This window comes from Jaculus jaculus, chromosome 10, assembly GCF_020740685.1.
Source record: "Jaculus jaculus isolate mJacJac1 chromosome 10, mJacJac1.mat.Y.cur, whole genome shotgun sequence".
Lineage (NCBI taxonomy): Eukaryota > Metazoa > Chordata > Mammalia > Rodentia > Dipodidae > Jaculus > Jaculus jaculus.
The window spans coordinates 68,092,701-68,114,374 of NC_059111.1; the positions used below are offsets into that span (position 1 = coordinate 68,092,701).

The 21,674-nt window shown below is 37.7% G+C and overlaps 1 protein-coding gene and 1 non-coding gene across 3 annotated transcripts in view; one reads left to right on the forward strand and one right to left on the reverse strand.

The window, feature by feature from the left end:
• Positions 1 to 21,674, forward strand: part of Mios (meiosis regulator for oocyte development) — a 45,639-nt gene that overhangs the window by 19,423 nt on the left and 4,542 nt on the right. For both annotated transcript variants that reach the window (XM_045160910.1, XM_004656189.3), the window contains exons 7-10: positions 1,166 to 1,231; positions 2,164 to 2,322; positions 12,640 to 12,792; positions 15,115 to 15,319. In XM_045160910.1, the coding sequence (XP_045016845.1) occupies positions 1,166 to 1,231; positions 2,164 to 2,322; positions 12,640 to 12,792; positions 15,115 to 15,319 (583 nt within the window). The remainder of the gene's footprint in view (positions 1 to 1,165; positions 1,232 to 2,163; positions 2,323 to 12,639; positions 12,793 to 15,114; positions 15,320 to 21,674) is intronic.
• Positions 19,838 to 19,943, reverse strand: LOC123464189. Its single transcript, XR_006639429.1, has one exon. It is a non-coding gene; the product is annotated as a U6 spliceosomal RNA (small nuclear RNA).

A 21,674-nucleotide genomic window follows, 5' to 3' on the forward strand; every position in this document is an offset into this window, starting at 1 on the left:
AATTCTAAAAAAAAAAATACATGCAACTGAATCTTACAGTTTATTCTCTCTTTAAGATAAAATCATTTTTTTAATTTCTGAAAGTACAACTTATTAGAAAAATGCTTTATACTTTATATATTGTAGTAAGGAAGTATATACATGACATATATTACAGAGTTTTATGGAGTCATCTTACCTAGAGAGAGTTATTGGTACTGGACACTTCTTTTTAAAATTTTTTTTAAAAATGTATTATTACAGAGGGGGAAGGATGGGGAGAGAATTGTCATGCCAGAGCCACCAGTTGCTGCAAACAAACTCCAGATGCATGCACTACCTTGTGTGTCTGGCTTACGTGGGTCGTGGGGAACCAAACCTGGGTCCTTAGGCTTTGCAAGCAAGCATCCTAACTGCCAAGCCATCTCTCCAGCCCTAAAATTATTTTTTTTTATAATTGAGAAAATATAGTAAAGTAGGTATCAGCCAAAGAGGAATCTGACTTTTAAAGAAATAAAACTATTTCATAGAATTGCTCCAATGGAAATTAGGTCTTTGTACTGTCTTGAAATTATTTTTTGCTAACCACAAAATTATCTGGCTCTACCTACATTTTCAGTAAAAAAAAAGTGTCTAGTTTTAAAGCTTGTTACTTTGTAATTAGGACAAGGTAATGGTAATTTTTCTAAATTCTGTAGTGGTATAACCAGTTCACAAATTTCCTAGACATTGATTAACTTTCTTAGCTAAGTTTCTCCAAATTAATTACTGCACTAGAATAATTAGATGCAATCATAAATTTGACATACCATATGTCATCTATGCCCATAGCACCCTGGACATGTCCATTCTTTTCTGATCTTAGAAATTAAGCAGGGTTGGGCCTGGCTAGCATGTGGATGGGAAATCAGTGCTTATATTTTATGCTGGATGTATATATGATTGTGCTGATTTGTTTTTAACTGAATTAGGTATGTATTTAATAGTATATATATACTTTCCAGGACAGTAACCTTAGTACTATTTTTGTGAGAGTTACATCAGAAAAGATGTTTTCAGTAATCAGTGACTTTTCCGGCATCTCTATGATAACTGTTATTACATTTAAAAATAAATTTATCTTTTAGGTGTATATGGAGACTTATAGCATGTACAATTACCTGCTTACTTTTTGTCTTCTTTCCAGTATGAAAACAAAGTTGCAGTACGTGACAGAGTTGCATTTGCTTGTAAATTCCTTAGTGATTCTCAGGTGAGAACTGATTTAACTTCATATTTGAGATTATTTGCTATTATTTAATTATCTTAAGAAGCTAATCTTTACATATCTCTATGTGCCTATGAGATTTATATATAAACTTGAAAAAGGAATTACATTGCGATTATAAACATGGCTATCATAATTAAATTTGCTTGTTTACTATATTGATGCAACATTTTAATTTGTTTTTGGAAGAAAATTAGCAAATAAAAATGTTAAATTTAGTGATACTACAAATGATTCTTTCATTTTCATTAAACAGATACTGACTCTTGTACTAGGATTACAGTGAGGGAGAATTACACACGCACAGCTAGCAGTGCTATCAGAATGACCAAGTGCCAGGGAACAAGAGTGAGTCTGACTGGAGTTATGATGGGATGCTCTCAGGAAATCTAAGGAAAATAATTGTCACTGATGATTTTGAACTTATGACTCAATCTATTACTCTATTATACAGCTGTGATTAAAAAGTAAGAACTTTTTGCTAGGCATGGTGGTACATGCCATTAATCTCAGGACTTGGGAGGAAGAGGTAGGAGGATTGCCCTGAGTTCAAGGCCAACTTGAGTCTACATAGTGACTTGTAGGTCAGCCTGGACTACAGTGAAATACTACCTTGAAAAACCAAAAAAGAATAAAGTAAGAACTTTGTAGAAAATAGGATACTTAGAATAAACCATCTATTTTGTAGAGTAACTATCAGAGCATAGTTATTGTCTTATATTTTAAAAAAGAACTAGAGAGAGATACCATATTGAAATTTGAGATATAAAGACTTAGCACATATCTAGATTTTTGGTAAGAGCTTCTGTTTATAATTTTTCCATTAAGAAGGAAATTGCTACAAATGTAGTATTGTTTCAAGTATAAAATATATAATGAAACAGACTGTATTAGAAAAATTATTTTGAATTTTCCAGTTAAATAGATACATCGAAAAGTTGACCAATGAAATGAAAGAAGCTGGAAATTTGGAAGGGATTTTGCTTACAGGCCTTACTAAAGATGGAGTGGACTTGATGGAAAGTTATGTTGATAGAACTGGAGATGTCCAGACAGCAAGTTACTGCATGTTACAGGTTGGTACATTTTGGTAGCAGCTTTTAAAAAAATTATTAGTGTGATTTTATGAAGTAGTAACTTTGTGTGGACACATCACACGGTGATACTGTCATTTTCCCACTCCCTATACTAACTCCCTTAAGGTCCATCCTTACTGGGCTTGCTGGTACTCACCATGGAGTTGTAAGTCATGAGTAGTTAGAGTGGCAGTCTTGACAGCCACTTTTGAAAAATAGCTAATCATGTTCTATATCTTAGCTGAATATAGACTCTCTTGACTGCATCTTGCTTCAAATGACTTCTGGGAATCTGAAGTCATGTCTTCATACCGTGTATCTATTAATATATCCTCTCAGCCCCTCTCTTTCTATACATATGGCTACAGAGTACCAGCGGTTTAGTAAGTACATATATGATTTGTAAAATGTATGTAAAATGCAGATAGTGCCTAACATGATCTTGCTTTTTAGAAGTGTAGTCTGATAACTGCTAATTTTTAATTGAGATGTTTACTCCATTTATATTTTTATGGGGCAAGATTAACTTTACCCTTATGCTGTTGGCTGGTTTTCATTTTGCTGTCCCTTTTCCTTTCATTTCTCTGTTCCTTTCCTGAATTGTTTTGGATTATTTCACTCACTTTATTTCCTCTCTTGACTTTTTAGATATATCCCTTTCATTGTCTTTCTGTTAAAAATGTTGTTTTATGTTTGACAGCATCTATCCTTATTTCATGAACACCAAGATTTTCTCTCTCATTTTATTTCACACCTGACACATCATTCCTTCTATTTCATCCTTTCTTACCTCACACCTGATATATTACATTTTACTTACACTTCTTACTTCACAAGCATTACAATAGTGTGATTCCATTTATATAATCTACTCCTTTGTCCTATAGGCAACTATTTTATTCTACTTACATTAGAATTCCAACTTGGAGTGGCATTATTTTTGCTTTAATTTTACTTATTTATTCATTTATTTATCCATTTTATTGACAGCTTCCCTACTTACAGACAATAAACCATGATAATTCCCTCCCTCCCCCACTTTCCCCTTCACAAATCTACAATCCATCATATCCCTTCCCTCTGTCTACTAGTCTGTCTTTTATTTTGATGACATCATCTTTTCCTCCTACTATGAGGGATTTGTGAAGATAGTGCTAGGTACTGTGAGGTCATGAATGTCAAGGCCAATTTCTGTCTGGACGATTGCATGATAAGCAGTCTTACCTAACTTCCTTTGGCTCGTAAATTCTTTCTGCCACCTCTTCTGCAGTGGACCCTGAGCCTTGGAAAGTGTGACGGGTGTTTCAGTGCTGAACGTTACTCCACCATGTCCTCTTAGCACTATGGCGCCTTTTGGGTCATCTGAGTAGTAACCAACATCTGAAAATAGTTGCTTCTCTAACCAATAGTGAGAATAGCATTAGTACATAGGTATGAACATTAAGTAAAGTGAGTACAGGGAAGTTTGATATGCATTTAGCCAGACAAGAACAGGCAGTACAATCCTAATGCTCATGACCTCCCTTTTGATTTAAGCTTTTGATTAGGTTTTCAGTACCGTACATGTATTCCCTCTCATAAAGTGGGACTCCAGTCCAATTAGAGAGCAATTGGTTTCCCCCACAACAGACATGCCACTATTGCACTCATTTGGCCATTTGGCCTGTCTGGCAAAACTTGAGGCTTGCAGTGTCTACTGTTTTCACTGCTAATGACTTCTGTCTCCCATAGGGCTGCATGCAGTGCAGCTTTTTCCAGCTTTCTGTCAGATCTGCTGGGAGAAGGTTTTCAGCTCATCCCCAGTGTGATTTCACAGTGAACTTGCAGCCCAGGCATGTAGAGTCTTTAGCAGTAGGGTCTTACCATTTATTTGGTGGGAAACCAAGAGCTTTGGCAATAGCCTGTAATGTTTTGGGGGCATCAGGTACCTCCCTGGCCAACAGCTCACTGGAAAGTATCGCATCCCTGGCACTGAAATTTTTCTACTATCAGTCTATAGTTTCTAGGTGTGCCATTATCCAAAAAAAAGTAGCGAATCATATGGCTTATTCACAATATCCTGAGTTTGATTACATCTCTCCCCATATTCCTTTTACTCAGTCTCTTCCACTGACCTTGCTTAGGCCATTCCACCTGCAGTAAATCTGTCCATCTACTTACATACATACAGTACCATCCCCTTAAGTCCTCCCCTCTCTTTCTTCCCTTTTCTATCTTACTGGCCTCTGGTACCGATTTTTACTCCAGCTCACACACAGGTCTAAATATTTGTAACTAGGATCCACATATGAGAGAAAACATGTTTGGTTTTCTGGGCTTGGGTTATCTGACTTAGTGTAATCATTTTGAGATCCATTCATTTCCTGGCAAATTTCATAATTTCATTTTTACCCACTAAATAGAATTTTAGTGTGTAAATATACATCTTTATTATCCATTCATCTCTTGAGGGATATCTAGGCTTTTTCTCTTTTCTATCTATTGTGAATAGAGCAGCAGTAAACATTGTGCAAGTATCTGTAAGGCAGTGAGAAGAGTCATTAGGGTATACGCCTAGGAGTGCTATACCTGGGTCATGTGGTAAATCTATTTTTAGCTGTCTCAGGAACCTCCACACTCTTTCCACAGTGGCTGTACCAGGCTACATTCCCACCAAGAGTGTCAAAGGGTTCCCCTTTTTCCACATCCCCACCAACATTTAGTTCATTTGTTTTCTTGATGATAGCTATTCTGACAGGAGTGAGATGGAATCTCAGTGCAGTTTTAATTTGCATTTCCCTGATGGCTAAGGATGTAGAACACTCTTTTAGATGTTTATGAGCCATCTGTATTTCTTTTGAGAACTCTCAATTTAGTTTCATAGCCTATTTTTAATTGGGTTGTTTGATTTCTCATTGATTCTCATTTGGTTTTTTGAGTTCTTTGTATATTCTGGATATTAATCATCTGTCAGATGTATAGCTGACAAAGATTTTCTCCCATTCTATAGGTTTTCTCTTTGCTCTATTCACAGTGTCCTTGTCTGTACAAAAGCTTTGTAATTTCATGAGATCCCAGTGGTTGATTCATAGTTTTATTTTCTGAGCAACTGGGGTTATATTCAAAAGGTCATTTCCTATGCCAATTTGTTGAAGGGTTTCCCCTGCTTTTTCCTCCAGCAGTTTCAGACTTTTAGGTCTGATATTAAGGTCGCTGATCCATATGGATTTGGCTCTTGAGCATGGAGAGAGACAAGGGTCTATTTTTATCCTTCTGTATATAGGTATCCTGTTTTCCCAACACCACTTGTTGAAGATAAAAGATATTTTCTCCAACAGTTTTTATGTTTTGGGCATTTTTGTCAAAAATCAGATGGCTGTAATGGCGTAGATTTAGATCTAGGCCATCTATTATGTTCCATTGATCTTTGTGTCTGTCTTTGTGCTAGTACCATGCTGTTTTTATTACTGTGGCATTGTAATATAGCTTACAACTGGGTATGGTGATACTGCCAGTCTTATTTTTGTTGTTCAAAATTGTTTTGGCTATTAGAGATTTTTTTTTAATTTAATTTATTATTTTTCTTTTCAGCAAATACAGGCAGTTTGGTACCATTGTTAGGCTCATCCATGATCTGCCCCCTCCCATTGGACCCTCCTTGTTGATGTAAATGGGTCGTGCTTTGTGGAGTTAGCCCACAGTTATTGGTATGATAAATGTCTCTGCATATCATGACCCAACATGTGACTCTGACATTCTTTCCGCCCCCTCTTCCGCAAAATTTCCCTGAGCCATGTTGGGTTCATTTTCGGTCTGCTTCAGTGCTGAGGTGTTGGGGGCCTCTGAGGCTCTGGCTCTCTGATTTGGTAGGAGTTGATTTTTCTCTGTGTTGGTCTCCTTCCCCTTGGTGCTGGATCCGGTTCATCAGGAAAACATCACCCTTGCTATTAGAGATTTTTTTAATGCTTCCAGATGAATTTTAGGTTTGTTTTTTTTCTATTTCCGTGAAGAATGCCATTGAAATTTTCATGGGTAGTGTATTAAAAGTCTAGCTTGATTTTGGTAAGATTGACATTTTCACAATATTGATTCTTCCAATACAAGATCATGGGATGTCTTTCCATTTCCTAGTGTCTTCTGCAAATTCTTGCTGGAGTGTTTTAAAAGTTTTCATTGTAGAGATTCTTCACTTTCTTGGTTAGATTTATTCCCAGGCATTTTTAACTTAATTTATTAATTTTTTTAATAATTAGTTTTATACTCAGTGAATAGAGTCAAGTTGATACCATTGTTAGGCTCATACATGTACTACCCGCTCTCCCTGGCCTCTCCTTGTTGAGGTATATGAGTCCTATATTGTGGAGTGAGCCCACAGTTATGGGTAGGAGAAATATCTTTGCATATCATGACCCAACATGTGGCTCTGACATTCTTTCCACCCCTTTTCTGCAAAATTTCCCTGAGCTATGTTGGGTTCATTTTTGGTCTGCTTCAGTGATGAGGTGTTGGGGGCCTCTGGATCTCTGGATATCTGATATGGTAGGACTTGATTGTTCTCTGTGTTGATCTCCTTCACCCTTGTGCTGGTACCTGGTTCACCAAGAGAACAGCACCCTTGCTTATTTCACCAGTTATTCTTAGTTTTAGCTGGGGCCCTTTTGATATATGATGGGATGGTTCTTTCCTTAGGATCTGCATCTATCTGAAAAAGAGAAGCAGATTCTCCAACAGAGAGTAAAGTTACCACCAGATAAATGGGATAATCCTTTTTTTTTTTTATAGAGAATTTAATAGGTGTAGGCCCTCTTGTAGCCCACGATTGGTGGTAGCTTGATAATGGAGAGTGAGCTCATGTTTGGATATGGTTCTTTTTGACTTGTTTCCCAGCTCCAGCTATGGGTCCTATACCACTGAGGGGATGAGTTAGCCAAATCAAGAGCAGTTGGTTTCCCACCATGGCTGTGCACCACTATTGTACTTGTGTGAGCATCACAACAGGTTTTTTGCTGCTAAGTAGGTTAGACCATGAGTTGCTTGGACAGATATTGGTCATTTTCCCCCAGTCACCCATGTAGCACCTTCTGGAACTAGACGTGCAGACTGTCTGGGGACTGACTCTCTTCCAGCTTCCAGCCATGGCATTCCATTTTACATGTCAACCACGTAAGGTGTCTTCAGCAATAGGGTCTTACCACTAACCTTTGGTGGGTCATCAAGTACTCTGGCAGAAATCTGTCTTTCTTTTAGGAAACCTTGTAGGTCTCTCTGATCAAAAGCTCATTGTGGATGAAACCACATGCTTCCAGGTCAGTGCCCACTAAGAAAAAGAAGAAAAAGATAACTAATATAAAAGAGTTAGAGAGAAGAGAGACTGAAAGAGAGTGGGAGAGAAGCTGTAGAAGATTAAGGCCAGTCTTCATCATACCCTCTCCTGTCTTATCTTTTCTCTCTAATGTTGATTTGAAGTCTATCCTGTCAGATATTAGGATATTGAGAGAGGAGTTTTCTGGAGGCAACAAGTAGTCAGATCTTGCTTTTTAACCCAGTCTGCAAGCCTGTGTCTTTTGGTTGGGGCATTGAGTCCATTGATATTAAGAGTTACTGTTGAAAGTTACATGTTTATTCTCCCCATTCTTCTTATTTTGTAATGCTCTTGTTTTCCATTTACTCTTGTTTTAGCTGTTATTTGAGTATGGTTTATTTTTTCCTGTTACCTCATGTGTGTGCTTTGCTTTCTCTTCAACATGAAGGATTCCTTTCAAGTATTTTCTGTTGTGCTGGTTTAGTTGTCATAAATTCCTTTAGCCTGTTTTTGTTGTGAAATGTCTTTATTTCTCCATCAATTTGTATGGACAGTTTTTCAGGATAAAGTAATCATTATCAGTTGATATCTTCCAGACCTTAGAATCTATAATTCCAAGCTCTTCTGGCTTTGTGTTGAGCAATCTGCTGTTATCATGATGGGCTTGTCTTTGTAGGCCACTTGCTTTCTCTCTGTAACTACTATCAATGTTTTCTTTGGTTGGGGTGTTTAGTCCTTTAATTAAAATGGGAGGAGGAGAGGTTCTTTCTGGGTTTTGTCTCTCTGGTGTTCTATAAGCTTCCTGTATCTGCATTGGCATTTATTTCCCAATTTGGAGAACATTTTCTTCTATGATTTTGTTGAAAATGCCTTCTATGCCTTTGGAGTGACATTCTTTTGCTAATATACCCTGAATTTGATGTTTTCATAGTGTTCTATATATCTTGAAATTCCCATTCATACCTTCCTATTAGCCTGTCTTTCTCTTTGTTGGACTGTATTAGATCCCCAATCTGGTGTTCTGGTTTAGGTATTCTATTCTCTCCTTTATCTGTTCTACTGGACTTACCACAGAGTTTTGTTTTGTTTTGTTTACTTACTGTGATTTTTCGTTGTTAGTATTTCTGCTTGGTTTTTCTTCACATTTACTTACTCAAGTCTTATAATGACCTCTTTATTTCATTAAGCTGGTTTCCTGTGTTCCCTTCAGGAGTTTGCTTTCTTCTTTAATTCCTCTGTTTTCTTCGATTTCTTTGAGTATAGATAAAATAATTTTTTTTGAAATCTTTTTCAGGCATTTCATCTAAAACAGTCTCATTGAGGTCATTTCTGAAGGATTTATAATTTTTTGTGGGACTGTATTGTCTTGACTTTTTTGTATAGCAATTTTTTTAGGTATACTTTAGGTATTAGTTTCTTTATTGCTTTTACTTGGTTACACATTAACACTTCTTGTTTTGCAAATGCTTGTCTTCTTAACAGAATGAATTTTTTCCTACTGTATCTTTGATTTTTAGTACTGTTTTTTTATCTTGCAGAACACGTTTTTTTTTTTTTTTCTGACATACTCTTCTTGTACCTCTTCTCCACTATTCACGCTTCTCTAGGAGTTTTTCAAGGTCTATCTATTTCATATGCTTTTCAACAATGTTAATTCTACCATTTTCAAGAAAGCTACTGAGGATACTCAACACCTACCAATCCAGAGATCCAGAGGCTCCTAAGTGCCCATCACTGAAGTAGACTTAAAATGCTCGCAGCATGGCTCCTGGAATTTTGCAGAAGAGAGGGCAGAAAGATTGTTAGAGGCACAAGTGGGGATATTTTGCACAGAGACATTGTCCCCCCACAATACCTGACCCACAATGCCCATGCGGTTGACCTGCATCCCCAATGAGGAAGGCCTTTTCAGAAAAGGGCAGGGAGGAGGGAAAGAATGATACCAACATGTGTTGTTTACATACAAAATATGTCCATATCTAATAAAAAGAAAAATGAAAGAAAAAAGGAAGCTGAGTAATCAGAAATATAATGTAGCAATTTTTGCATCCTGAGTTGATTTATTGTTTGTTGTTTTTTTTTTTATTATCTGCAGTGTTCTTAGATGTGGAAATCCAGCTTTATATACCTTCATGTTAGGAGTTTAAGGTGCCACGTGTAGCTCTTGTACTCCAATCCAACTGCATCTTCTGGCCTCAGTTGTTACTGATGAGAAGCTAGCTATTACCCTTGCTTGTCTGTGTTTGATGTTTCATTTTTCAGTGGATGTCTTTCAGGATTTTCTCCTCCTCTTTGATTTTCTTGCAGATGATGCTGATGTGCTTCTCTGCTCTAGTCAGTCTTCTCCTTCTGTCATCCCCACAAATAATTGTTTTAATTAATTTTTCTAAGTTATTACACAAGGTAATGGGTTTCATGCACATGTGTCATTGTACATTGTTCTAATTTGTCCCTTTCTCTCATCTACCCTGGTGCCACCTTTTTGGTCTTCAGGAAATTCATTTTAGTTGTGCTTTTCAGTTATAGAATCTTTTTGTTGCTGTATATTGTAAGCATGTTGTACATGCTTACATTGTTCAGCTCAGATTCTCTGATTATTCACTAATTAAAACACTGTTTTCACTTTGGATATGATACATACTGCATCAAAGTCTTCATCTGCTAACTCTTACATCTAGGCTATTTAGTTGTAATTTCTGTTGTCTGCCTTCGTCCTAGACTTTGAACCACATTTACGTCTGTATTATGTCAGGTAATTTGTTTCTTCATTGACTTTTGGTTATTGCCTACATGCTACTATAGAAATCTGATTCTTTAAGTCTGTTTCTGACTTTTGAAAATTAGGTTTTTTGATAATTATTCTTAGACTAACTTTATTACTATGAATTTGGAAAGACTAAGAAAGGTATTTCCCAAATTCTTTTGTTTTCTTTTCTTTTTCTTTCTTTCTTTCTTCTTCTTTTTTTTCAAGGTAGGGTCTCACTCTAGTCCAGGCTGAGTTGGAATTAGGCTCAGGTAGCCTTGAACTCATGGCAATCCTCCTACACAGCGATCCTCCTACCTAGCCTTTCAAGTGCTAGAATTAAAGGTGTGTGCCACCACGCCTGGTTTCCAGGTTCTTTAACTTGGACAGACTCAATCGCCAAACTGTGTCTTTTGCAAATAATGTTGGAGTTTGACTTTAGGCTTTATTAAAGTAGACCTAGAAAAGATTGACCAAATTGTTTCTTTGTGTATGCTTATAGCCATAGAAGTTTATGACCTTTTCTGTGTTTTTAAACCAGCAGTTATAGACTACTTTAGAACTTACTTCAGCTTAGCTGGCCATAATTAGGCCTAAAGTAGATGTCTATTTTTATTTTGCTTGTATGATGTATGTGGTGTACACACATACATGTGTGTGTTCTTGTGGCACCCCATATGCTGGCTTGTGTTGCCAGAGTTGAACATTGGGTGTTCTGCTCCATTGTTCTTTTGCCTGGTCTTGATTTTGAGCTGGTGTCTCTTTTTACATCTCTGTAGCACATGGGGCTCTATTGATTTTTGAGTCTGCTCCCTGAGGGACTGGGGTTATGAATATATGTGGCTATGCACAGCTGTTTTAGGTAGGATCTGGAGATTTGAACTCCTGTAGTCTCAGGCACTCATACTTGCACAGGAAGGTCACCTAACTGATGAGCCATCTCTCCAGCCTCATAGCTATTTCTTTAATGAAATAAACTTAGAGCTGGGCGTGGTACCATATGCCTTTAAGCCCAGCACTTGAGAGGCAGAGGTAGGAAGATCTCAGTGAGTTCAAGGCTACCCTGAGACTACATAGTGAATTCCAGGTCAGCCCGGGCTAGCATGAGACCCTACCTTGGAAAATTAGAGGAAAAAAAAAGAAGTAAACTTAGTAACTTAAGAATTTTGCATGTGTTCTTTCAGTTAATTTGAACTATTGCAATCGATATTAATTCTTAAATGAAAGACAATCCTCTTTTGATTGAATATATAAAGATAGATTATCTGTATTAGCTGTTTCAGGTTTCAGTTGCTTTTCTTTAAGAAAAGTGCTGTCTCTAAGCTTTCTTTTGACATTTTGTAAGTCTGTCTTGCCCTTACATAGGACTGGGAAAACAGGGCCTCAAATGGCCTAGTTATTTTTCCATCATCCAAAGTTTAGAAGTCTGTCCAGGACAGAGCTGTAAAGCTTGTATGAGAAACCAAAGCAAGCATAGATGAAATGTGGAATGTAATAGCTTCCAGAGAAATTATAACTTAAGGAAAATTCCTCCTGGTAAAAAAAAATGACTACCTAATGAGAACTCTAAATAAGGAAAATAAATACTGCTTTTCACTATGCAGTATATGGGGAAAATAAGTAAAAGCTTGATTTGGTTTTAGTTTTTTAAAATTATTTTAAGGCAATAAATTATGTGTTTAATTAAAGGCAAAAGAAAAGTTACAGCTTTAATTTATTGAAAATAGATGTTAAAAAGCAACATTTCAGTTGACAGTACATTACTAAATATGAATGATCAAGCTCTGCATTAGTTTAAGTGTGATTGAAGAGTTTTATTTATTTTTGGTATTTTGAAGTAGGATCTCACACTAGCCCATGCTGTCGTGGAATTCATGGTGTAATCTCAGGTTGGCCTTGAACTCACAGCAATCCTCCTACCTCTAGCTCCTGAATGCTAGAATTAAAGGCATGTGCCACCATGCCTGACATGATTGAATAATTTTGATATGCATTTGGAGTTTGTGAACCCAGATGTTTTGTGGTTTGGACAGAGGGCCTTTATATCACTGTTGACTCTAATAAAGAGAATTTTACTTCCCTGGTCCATATATATATGATATATACAGTACACATTTTGTCTTTAATGAAGACCAACTCAAGATCAGTTAATGGGGCTTTTGCCATTTTATCCATATCTTCATTAGAAACTACTTTTGCAAAAAGGAGAGCTATTTCTTCATTGTTACCCAGAATCCTCTGGTCTAAGCCAGGACATTTGAAACACTTGAAATAATTGCTGTTTTGCTTTTAGGGCTCACCTTTAGATGTTCTCAAAGATGAGAGGGTTCAGTACTGGATTGAAAATTATAGAAATTTATTAGATGCCTGGAGGTTTTGGCATAAACGAGCTGAATTTGATATTCACAGGAGTAAGTTGGATCCCAGTTCCAAACCTTTAGCACAGGTAAGTACACTGTTCAAAAAGAATCAACTAATAACAACATTCAATTTAATGAATAATTATCTTGTTCTTTTATTGTGTTAAGTGCTTGTTGATGTCTGCAGCTGATTGAACTTTGTTCTTGATTTTTCTGTCCTTTGGTGTTTTTCCCCTTCCTAGCAATCATCTTGAACAGCTGAGCTTTAGTCTGAGCTAAAGCAAGCCACAGCAGGCCCAGAGGATCTTAAGTTTTACAGTATTTTCCATTGCCTTTCATAACCTAAAGTATTATATGGTCTGAGAAAGCCCATCAGTGTGTAGGTTTTCAGTACTACTTATATGCAAGAGAACATAACTTGAAGACTTTTAAAAAATTTAACCATATGTATGTGTGTGTGTGTGTGTATATATATCAAAACATGGAAGTTTCTTTCTTTTAGCATTAGTTTAAAAAACACAGAATTTATCATATGCATGATAAAAAATTGCAGTATATGTTAAATATTTTGCTATTCTCAGTGTTGGCACTGGATGGTGCCATTTTCACATTTTAGCAACTGGAGTATTGGTAAAATAATATTATGTCCTATTATATGTTCCTAATATATATGATAAATATAAGAGCCAAAAGAGCAAATGAGCACTTTTTAAAAATACTTATTTACAAGGAGAGAAAAGAAGAAAGAAAGAATGGGTGCACCAGGCCTTCTTGCCACTGCAAATGAATTCCAAAAACATATGCCACTTTGTGCATCTGGCTTATATGGGTACCAGGGAGTCAAAGTCCGACCATAAGGCTTTGCAAGCAAGTGTCTTTAAATGCTGAACCATCTCTCCAGCCAGAAATGAGTACTTTATATTATTGTAAACTTTTAACACATTACCATTATAGGATACAGAACTCATTTAAAAAAATATTTTGTATTTAAAAGAGAGATGGAAAGAGACAGATAGATAAAGATAGAGAAAGAGGTAATGGGCCTACCAGTTCCTCCAGCCACTGCAAATGAGCTCCAGATGCGTGTTCCACTCTTGTGCATCTGGCTTCCTTAGGTCCTGGGGAATTGAACCTGGGTCTTTTGGCTTTGCAGGCAAGGGCAAGTGCATTAACTGATAAGTCATCTCCAGCCCCACAAAATTCATTTTTATCTCAAGAACACAGTGGGCTTATTTTGTTTTTGCTTTTATTGTACAAGGAATAGAAGTAGAGTTCTTGCTTTACTACTTCCTCTCTTTCTATCAATCATCCATCTATCTCATCTGTCTATCCATCCTTCCTCCCTCCCTCCCTCTCTTTCTTTCTTTCTTTCTTTCTTTCTTTCTTTCTTTCTTTCTTTCTTTCTTTTTTTTTTTTTAATTATTTTTATTTTATTGGCTTTTCGAGGTAGGGTCTCACTGTGGCCCAGGCTGACCTGGAATTAACTATGTAGTCTCAGGGTGGCTTCGAACTCACGGTGATCCTCCTACCTCTGCCTCCTGGGTGCTGGGATTAAAGGCGTGCGCCACCATGCCCGGTGTCTTTCTTTTTTTTTATCCAGACAGTTGTCTCAATGAGTGCTCAGGTTGGTGTTGTATTCATAATCAGTCTGCCTCCACCTCAAAGGAGCTGGGATTACAGGCCTGTACCACCAGCCCCAGCTTAGAGAATAAGGAAATGTTCTTAAAAGACTATATCAATAACAAAGTCATACATTGGTATATTAGTTATTTTCTTGTTACTGTGACCAACTTCCTGACAAAAGTGAACACAAGGAAGGATTTATTTTGGCTTCTGGTTTGAGAAAGTGCAGTTCATCATAGTAGAGAAGTTGTGGGTGCAAAAGTGGGAGGAGGCTGATCAGGTCACATTGTGCTCACAGACAAGACAAGAAAGGTGAAGAATTGGGGCCAGGCTAGAAAACCTCATTGCTGACTTCCAGTGGCCCACTTTCTCCAGTGAGGCCTTACCTCAATTCCTACAGCCAGCTGGTTGCCACGTGTTCAAACACGTCAGCCTATTGGCAATATTTTACATTCAGATCACAACACTTGATATATTTTGTAATGGACCAGCATGAATTGTAATGTTTTTTAATTTGGTAAAATGTTAGGGGCCAAAGTTTCTGATTTTTCTACCAATATCAATGTAAATTAGGAAGCATAAAATTAAATAAAGGTAACAAAAAGTAAGTGACAAATAATATTAATTGCTAAGTAGACATTTTAACCAAGTGGGAGTCAAGCATAGCAGATTGATTAGTCACTTTGCAGTGTAAAATTTTGAAAATTAATTTAAAAATACTTTGATAGTATCATTTATTGTTCCACTCTACTTTGTGCTAAATTTCTTCTTCCTTTGTTTTGTAGGTGTTTGTGAGCTGCAATTTTTGTGGCAAGTCAATCTCCTACAGCTGTTCATCTGTACCCCATCAGGGTAGAGGTTTTAGCCAATATGGTGTGAGTGGCTCACCAACAAAATCCAAAGTCACAAGTTGCCCTGGTTGTCGAAAACCCCTTCCTCGATGTGCACTTTGCCTCATTAATATGGGAACACCTGTTTCTAGCTGTCCTGGTATGACATAATTCCATACAATTTTTTCCTGAGCTCAGATTGTTTCTACATAGTTGCATTAATGATGCAAATGAATTAATATGTATTACCTTACATTTGTGTTATAAGTCTACCTTCAAGGACAAAGGTATCTATGGTATTAGTTCATCTGGGGTTTAGTTTTGTGTTTGCTGCCTCCCATCCTCTCTTTCCCCTCCCTCCAAACCTTTCCAGCACTATGGTCTTAGCCTCAAGTTGCCTGTGCAGTATGCCAGCAACTCAAACTGATCCAGGTTAGGAACCTTAGATTAGTGAGAATATGTAGCCTTTGTCTTTCTGTGATTGTGTGTATTCACTGAGTATGATCTGTTCTAATTCCATCCATTTTCCTACAGATTTTGTTGTATCATGTTTTCTTACTGTAAAGTAGAATTCCGTTGTGTATATATTCCACAACTTCATTATACATTCATCCAACGATGGGCACCTAAGTTGATTCCAGTTCTTAGCAACTATCAACTGAGCAGCTATATACATGGTTGAGTAGTTTTCTGTAGTGGGGCATGGAGAATTTTGGGTAAATGCCCAGTAAGGGAATAACTGGGTCTGTTGGTAGTACTATATTCATTTTTTTAGGAATCTCCATATTGATTTCCATAGTGGTTGTACAAGTTTACATTCCTACCAACAGTGAATGAGGGTTCCTCTTTCTCCACATCCTTGCCAACATTTGTTGTCATTTAATTTTTTAATGATTGCCATCCTTACTGGAGTAAGGGGAAATATCATAGTGGTTAGGGATGTTGAACATTTTTTAAAATTAATTTTTACTTATTTATTTGTTTGAGAGAGAGCCAGAGGGAGAGAGACAGAGAATGTACATGCCAGGGCCTCCAGCTACTGCAAACAAACTCCAGACGCATGTGCCACCTTGTGCATCTGGCCTTCATGGGTCCTGGGAAATAGAACCTGGGTCTTTTGGCTTTGTGGGTAAGCACCTTAACTGCTAAGCCATCACTCTAGCCCCAGACATTTTCTTTTTTTCTCCTTCCTTCCTTCCTTTTTTTTTTTTTTTTTTTTTTTTTACAAAATATCTGTTTCATGGTTATTCATGTGTAAGAGACTTAAAGATAACAGAAAAGAGTTTTCACTGTTCCACATTGCCAATCAAGGAAAAATAAGACCAATACAATTAGGCAGAAGCCTTGTTAACATTAGCTGTGAATGTTTTAAGACAAGAGCACCATCTGGAGGCTCCATTTGAAACTGGTGCAGTAACCAAAGAACCAAATGTTCTAAGAATTAAGGTTCTTGAATAGGTAGCAACAGAAACAAGAATAAACTTCATTTCCTGGCCCTGAACTATTGCTACTTCAAACTTCCAGTGGGCAACTCCTGTAATATTGTTATCAATAAAAATGGAAAGTGAAGCCTTCACATTTTAGGAAAACTAAAATTAGCTTATCAGAGTTGGGCATGGTAGTGCAGCACATAATCCCAGCTATTTGGCAGATGAGATGGCAGAATCAGGAGTTTTAGGCTAGCCTGGGAAACTCGAGGTATATCTGTAAACAAACAAATACAGCTCATCAGTAGATATAGGGCAGGGGAAATGTAGAGACAAGCAAACAGGTCCCCCAAATGCATCCTACTTCTTATACCCTTCCTGTTCTAAGTCAGACTTCATACAAATGTATCATATTTTTTAAAAAAATTTTTTATTACTTAGTTTTGTATTCAGCAAATATAGTCAGTTTGGTACCATTATTAGGCTCATTCATGACCTACCCCCTCCCCTTGCCCCCTCCTTGTTGAGGTATATGGGTCACGCATTGTGGAGTTAGCCCACAGTTATGGGTAGGAGAAATGTCTCTGCATATCATAACCCAACATGTGGCTCTGACGTTCTTTCTGCCCCCTCTTCTGCAAAATTTCCCTGAGCCATGTGGGGTTCATTTTTGGTCTGCTTCAGTGATGAGGTATTGAGGGCCTCTCGGTCTCTGGTTCTCTGATTTGGTAGGAATTGATTTTTCTCTGTGTTGATCTCCTTCACCCTTGTGCTGGTACATGGTTCACCAGGAAAATAGTACCCTTGCTTGTTTCACCAATTTTTCTTAATTTTAGTCAGGCCCCTTTTGAGGTATGATGGGGTGACTCTCTCCGTAGGATCTGCATCTATCTGAAAAAGAGAAGTAGATTCTCCAATGGAGAGTAAGTTAGCACCAGGACAAATGAAATAACCCTTACCATTTTTTATAGAGAATTTAATAGGTGTAGGCCCTCTTGTAGCCCATGATTGGTGGTAGCTTGATAATGGAGAGTGGGCTATGTTTGGATATGGTTCTGACTTGTTTCCCAGCTCCAGCTATGGGTCCTGTACCACTGAGGGGATCAGTTAGCCGAATCAAGAGAAATTGGTTCCCCACCATGGCTGTGTGCCACTATTGCACTTGTGTGAGCATCACAACAGGTTATTTGCTGCTAAGTAGGTTAGACCATGAGTTGCTTGGACAGATATTGGTTGTTTTCCCCCAGTTGCCCATGTAGCACCTTCTGGCACTAGACGTGCTGACTGTCTGGGGACTGACTCTCTCCCAGCTTCCAGCCATGTCATTCCATTTTATGTGTCGACCACATATGGTGTCTTCAGCAGTAGGGTCTTACCCCTAACCTTTGGTGGGCTATCAAGTACTCTGATAGAAATCTGTCTCTCTTTTAGGAAACCTTGTAGGTCTCTGATCAAAAGCCACATGCTGTTACTGGGAGTTACTGTTCAGTGCCCACTAAGAAAAGGAGGAAAGAAATAACTAATATACAAGAGTTAGAGAAAAGAGAGAGAGAGGGAGGGAGGGAAGCTGTAGAAGATTAAGGTTAGTCTTCATCATACCCTCTCCATTGTCTTGTGGTTCAGGTGTTTCCTATAAGGGCCTGGTAAAGGTTCAGCCATTTGGTCTGCCTATTGGGAAGTAGAATTTTATGGTACCATTGCTGTGTGGGTCTGGATTTGTGTTTCCCACCCCTCTGTTACCCTCCCCTCCTTCCCCACCCATCCTATTGTCTAGTCCTTGAGATGCTTTCTGGGTATGTAAGGCATCTTGGGTAGATTCGGGTTAGGTGCTGTAGATGAGTGAGACTATGTGGTGATATTTTTTCTGTGGTTGGGTAAGTTTACTGAGAATGGTCTGTTCCAGGTTCCACCATTTTTCCTCAAATTTCATTGTGTCATTTTTTTCTTACTGCTGTATAGAATTCCATTGTATAGATTTACCACATCTTAGTTATACATTCTTCTAGTGATGGACATCTGGGTTGAATCCAGCTCTTAGCTGTTATGAATTAAGCCACTACAAACATGGTTGAGCCAATCTCTCTGGCCTGTGGTTTGAAGGCTGTAGGGTATATGCCCAGTAAGGGAATAACTGTGTCTGTTGGTATCTCTATAGTCAGCTTTTCCAGGAGTCGCCATATTGCTTTCCAAAGTGGTTGTACCATCTTACATTCACACCAACAATGGATGAGTATTCCTACTTCTCCACATCCTCACCAGCATTTATTTTCATTTCATTTCTTGATGTTTCCTATCCTTACTGGGGTAAGGTAGAATCTCATTTTAAGTTGCATTTCCCTGATGATTAGGGATGATGAACATTTTCTAAAGTGTTTGCCATCTGTATTTCTTCCTCTGTGAACAGCCTGTTGAGCTCTTTGCCCCATTTTGTGAGTGGGGTGTTTGACTTCTTACTGTTTAGATTTTTGAGTTCTTTGTAGATTCTAGAGATTAGGCCTCTCTCTGTTGGATAACTAGCAAATATTTTCTCCCATTCTGTGAGTAATCTATTGGCTTTGCTTATTGTATACTTGTCTGTAAAGAGACTCTTCAGCTTCATGTGATCCCATTGGTTGAGTGACTGTTTAAGGTCGTGAGCAACTGGGGTTTTGTTCAGGAAGTCTTTTTCCATTCCTACATCATGGAAAGTACTTCCTATATTTTCTTCCAATAGTAGTTGAGTTTCTGTTCTTATATATGGAGGTCTTTGAACCATCTGGATTTGAGTGTAGTGCATGGCAAAATGTGTGGATCAAGTTTCAATTTCCTGCATATGGTTATCCAGTTTGTCCAGCACCATTTGTTGAAGATGCTGTCCTTTTTCCAGCCTATATTGTTAGGGCCTTTATCGAGTATCAAGTAGCTATAGTTGCTTGACCCAAAGTCTGGGTCCTCAAGTCTATTCCATTGGTCTATACTCCTGTTTTTATGCCAGTACCATGCTGTTTTTATTACTATGGCTTTGTAATGTAGCTTTAGATTAGTTATGGTGATGCCTCCAGTGGTATTTCTTTTGCTGAGTATATGTTTGGATATGTGAGGCCTTCTGCCTTTCCATATGAAATTTGCAATCATTTTTTCCTATCTCTGTGAAGAACACTGTAGGGATTTTAATTAGAATTGCATTAAATCTATATATTGCCTTTGGTAGGATTGCCATCTTCACAATGTTAATTCTGCCTATCCAGGAGCATGGGAGGTCTTTCCATTTTAGAAATATGAAATGCTTCATGAATTTGCATGTCATCCTTGTGCAGGGGCCATGCTAATCTTCTCTGTTTGTTCCAATTTTAGTGTATGTGCTGCCAAAGTGACAACTCTACCAGAATTTTTATTCATTAGAGATACAGTGATTGATAATTTAACCAGAGTCATTTACATTGTAATAAGGGCAGAGCCATTTTCTTAACTGTGTGTTAACCATTTGTATTTCTTCCTCTGAGAACCCTCTCTTTGGTTCTCTACCCCATTTTTTCAGTGGGTTTGATTTTTTTTTTATTGTTTAGTTTTTTGGAGTTCTTGGATTCTAGATATTAGGCCTCTGTTAGTGGTATAGCTGGCGAATATTTTCTCCCATTCTGTGGGTAATCTATTGCCTTTGTTTGTGCTAGCTTCATGAGACTCCATTGGTTGAGAGAATGTTTAATTTCTTGGGCTACTGGGGTTATGTTCAGGAAGTCTTTTCCCAGTCCTGTATCGTGGAATGTGCCTCCTATTTTTTTCCTCTACTAATAAGTTGGAGGGTTTCAGGACTTATATTTAGATCTTTAATTCATTTGGTATTGATTTTTGTGTATGGTGAGATGAGTGGGTCTAGTTTCATTTTTCTACATGTGATTATGCAATTTTCCAACACCATTTGTTGAAGATGCTGTCTTTTCACCACTGTATGTTATTGCCATCTTTGTCAAAGATCGAGTACCTGTAGTTAATTGGCCTATGATCCAAGTCTTCATTTCTGTTCCATTGATCTATATTACTGTTTTTATCCTAGTACCATAGTGTTTATTATTATTATGGCTTTGTAGTATAGCTTTATTATTTTTTTTTCTTTTCAGACTTTAAATTTTTTTTTTTACTTGAGAGAGAGAGGGAGTAAGATGCAGGTAGATAGAGAGAATGGGCATGCTAGGGTCTTCAGCCACTGCAAACGAACTCCAGACACATGTGCCATCTTGTGCATCTGGCTTACATGGGTTCTGGTGAGTCAAACTTGGGTCCTTTGGCTTTGAAGGCAAACACCTTAATGACTAAGCCATTTCTCCATCCTGTAGGATAGCTTGAGATTGAATATGGTGATACCTCCAGAGGTCTTTCTTTTGCTGAGAACATGTTTGGATATCTGAAGCCTGCTGCCATCCCATATGAAGTTTTAGAATTTTTTTTTTTCTATCTCTGTGAAGCATGATGCTGGAATTTTTATTGTTATTGCATTAAATCTGTATATTGCTTTTGGTAGAATTGCCGTTTTTACAATATTAATTTTAGCTATTCAGCAGCATGGGAGGTCTTTCTATCTCCTCAAGTCCTCCTTGATTTCTTTCTTGAGTTTTTTTTTTTTTAATTAATTTATTTGACAGGCAAAGAGGGAGAGAGATAGAATGGGTGCAGCAGGGCCTCAACCACTACAAACAAACTGCAGACGCATGCACTCCTTATGCATCTGGCTAATGTGGGTCCTGGGAAATCGAATCTGGGTCCTTTGGCTTGGCAGGCAAATGCCTTAATGACTAAGCCATCCCTCCAGCCCTCTTTCTTTAGTTTATTTTTCTTTAAGGTTTTCACTATATAGGTCTTTCACATCCTTGGTTTGTGTTATTCCAAGGTATTTAAATTTTGTTGTTGTTGTTGCTGTTAGAAATGAGACAGCCTTGCTGATTTCTTTCTCTGTATATTTGTCCTTTGCATATAGAAAGGCTACTGATTTTGTGTGTTGATTTTGTATCTGTATCCTGCCACTTTGCTGAAGGAATTAATCACCTTTAGAAGTTTTGAAATGGAGACTTTGGGGTCACATAAGCACAGGCTTGTGTCATCTGCAAATAGGAC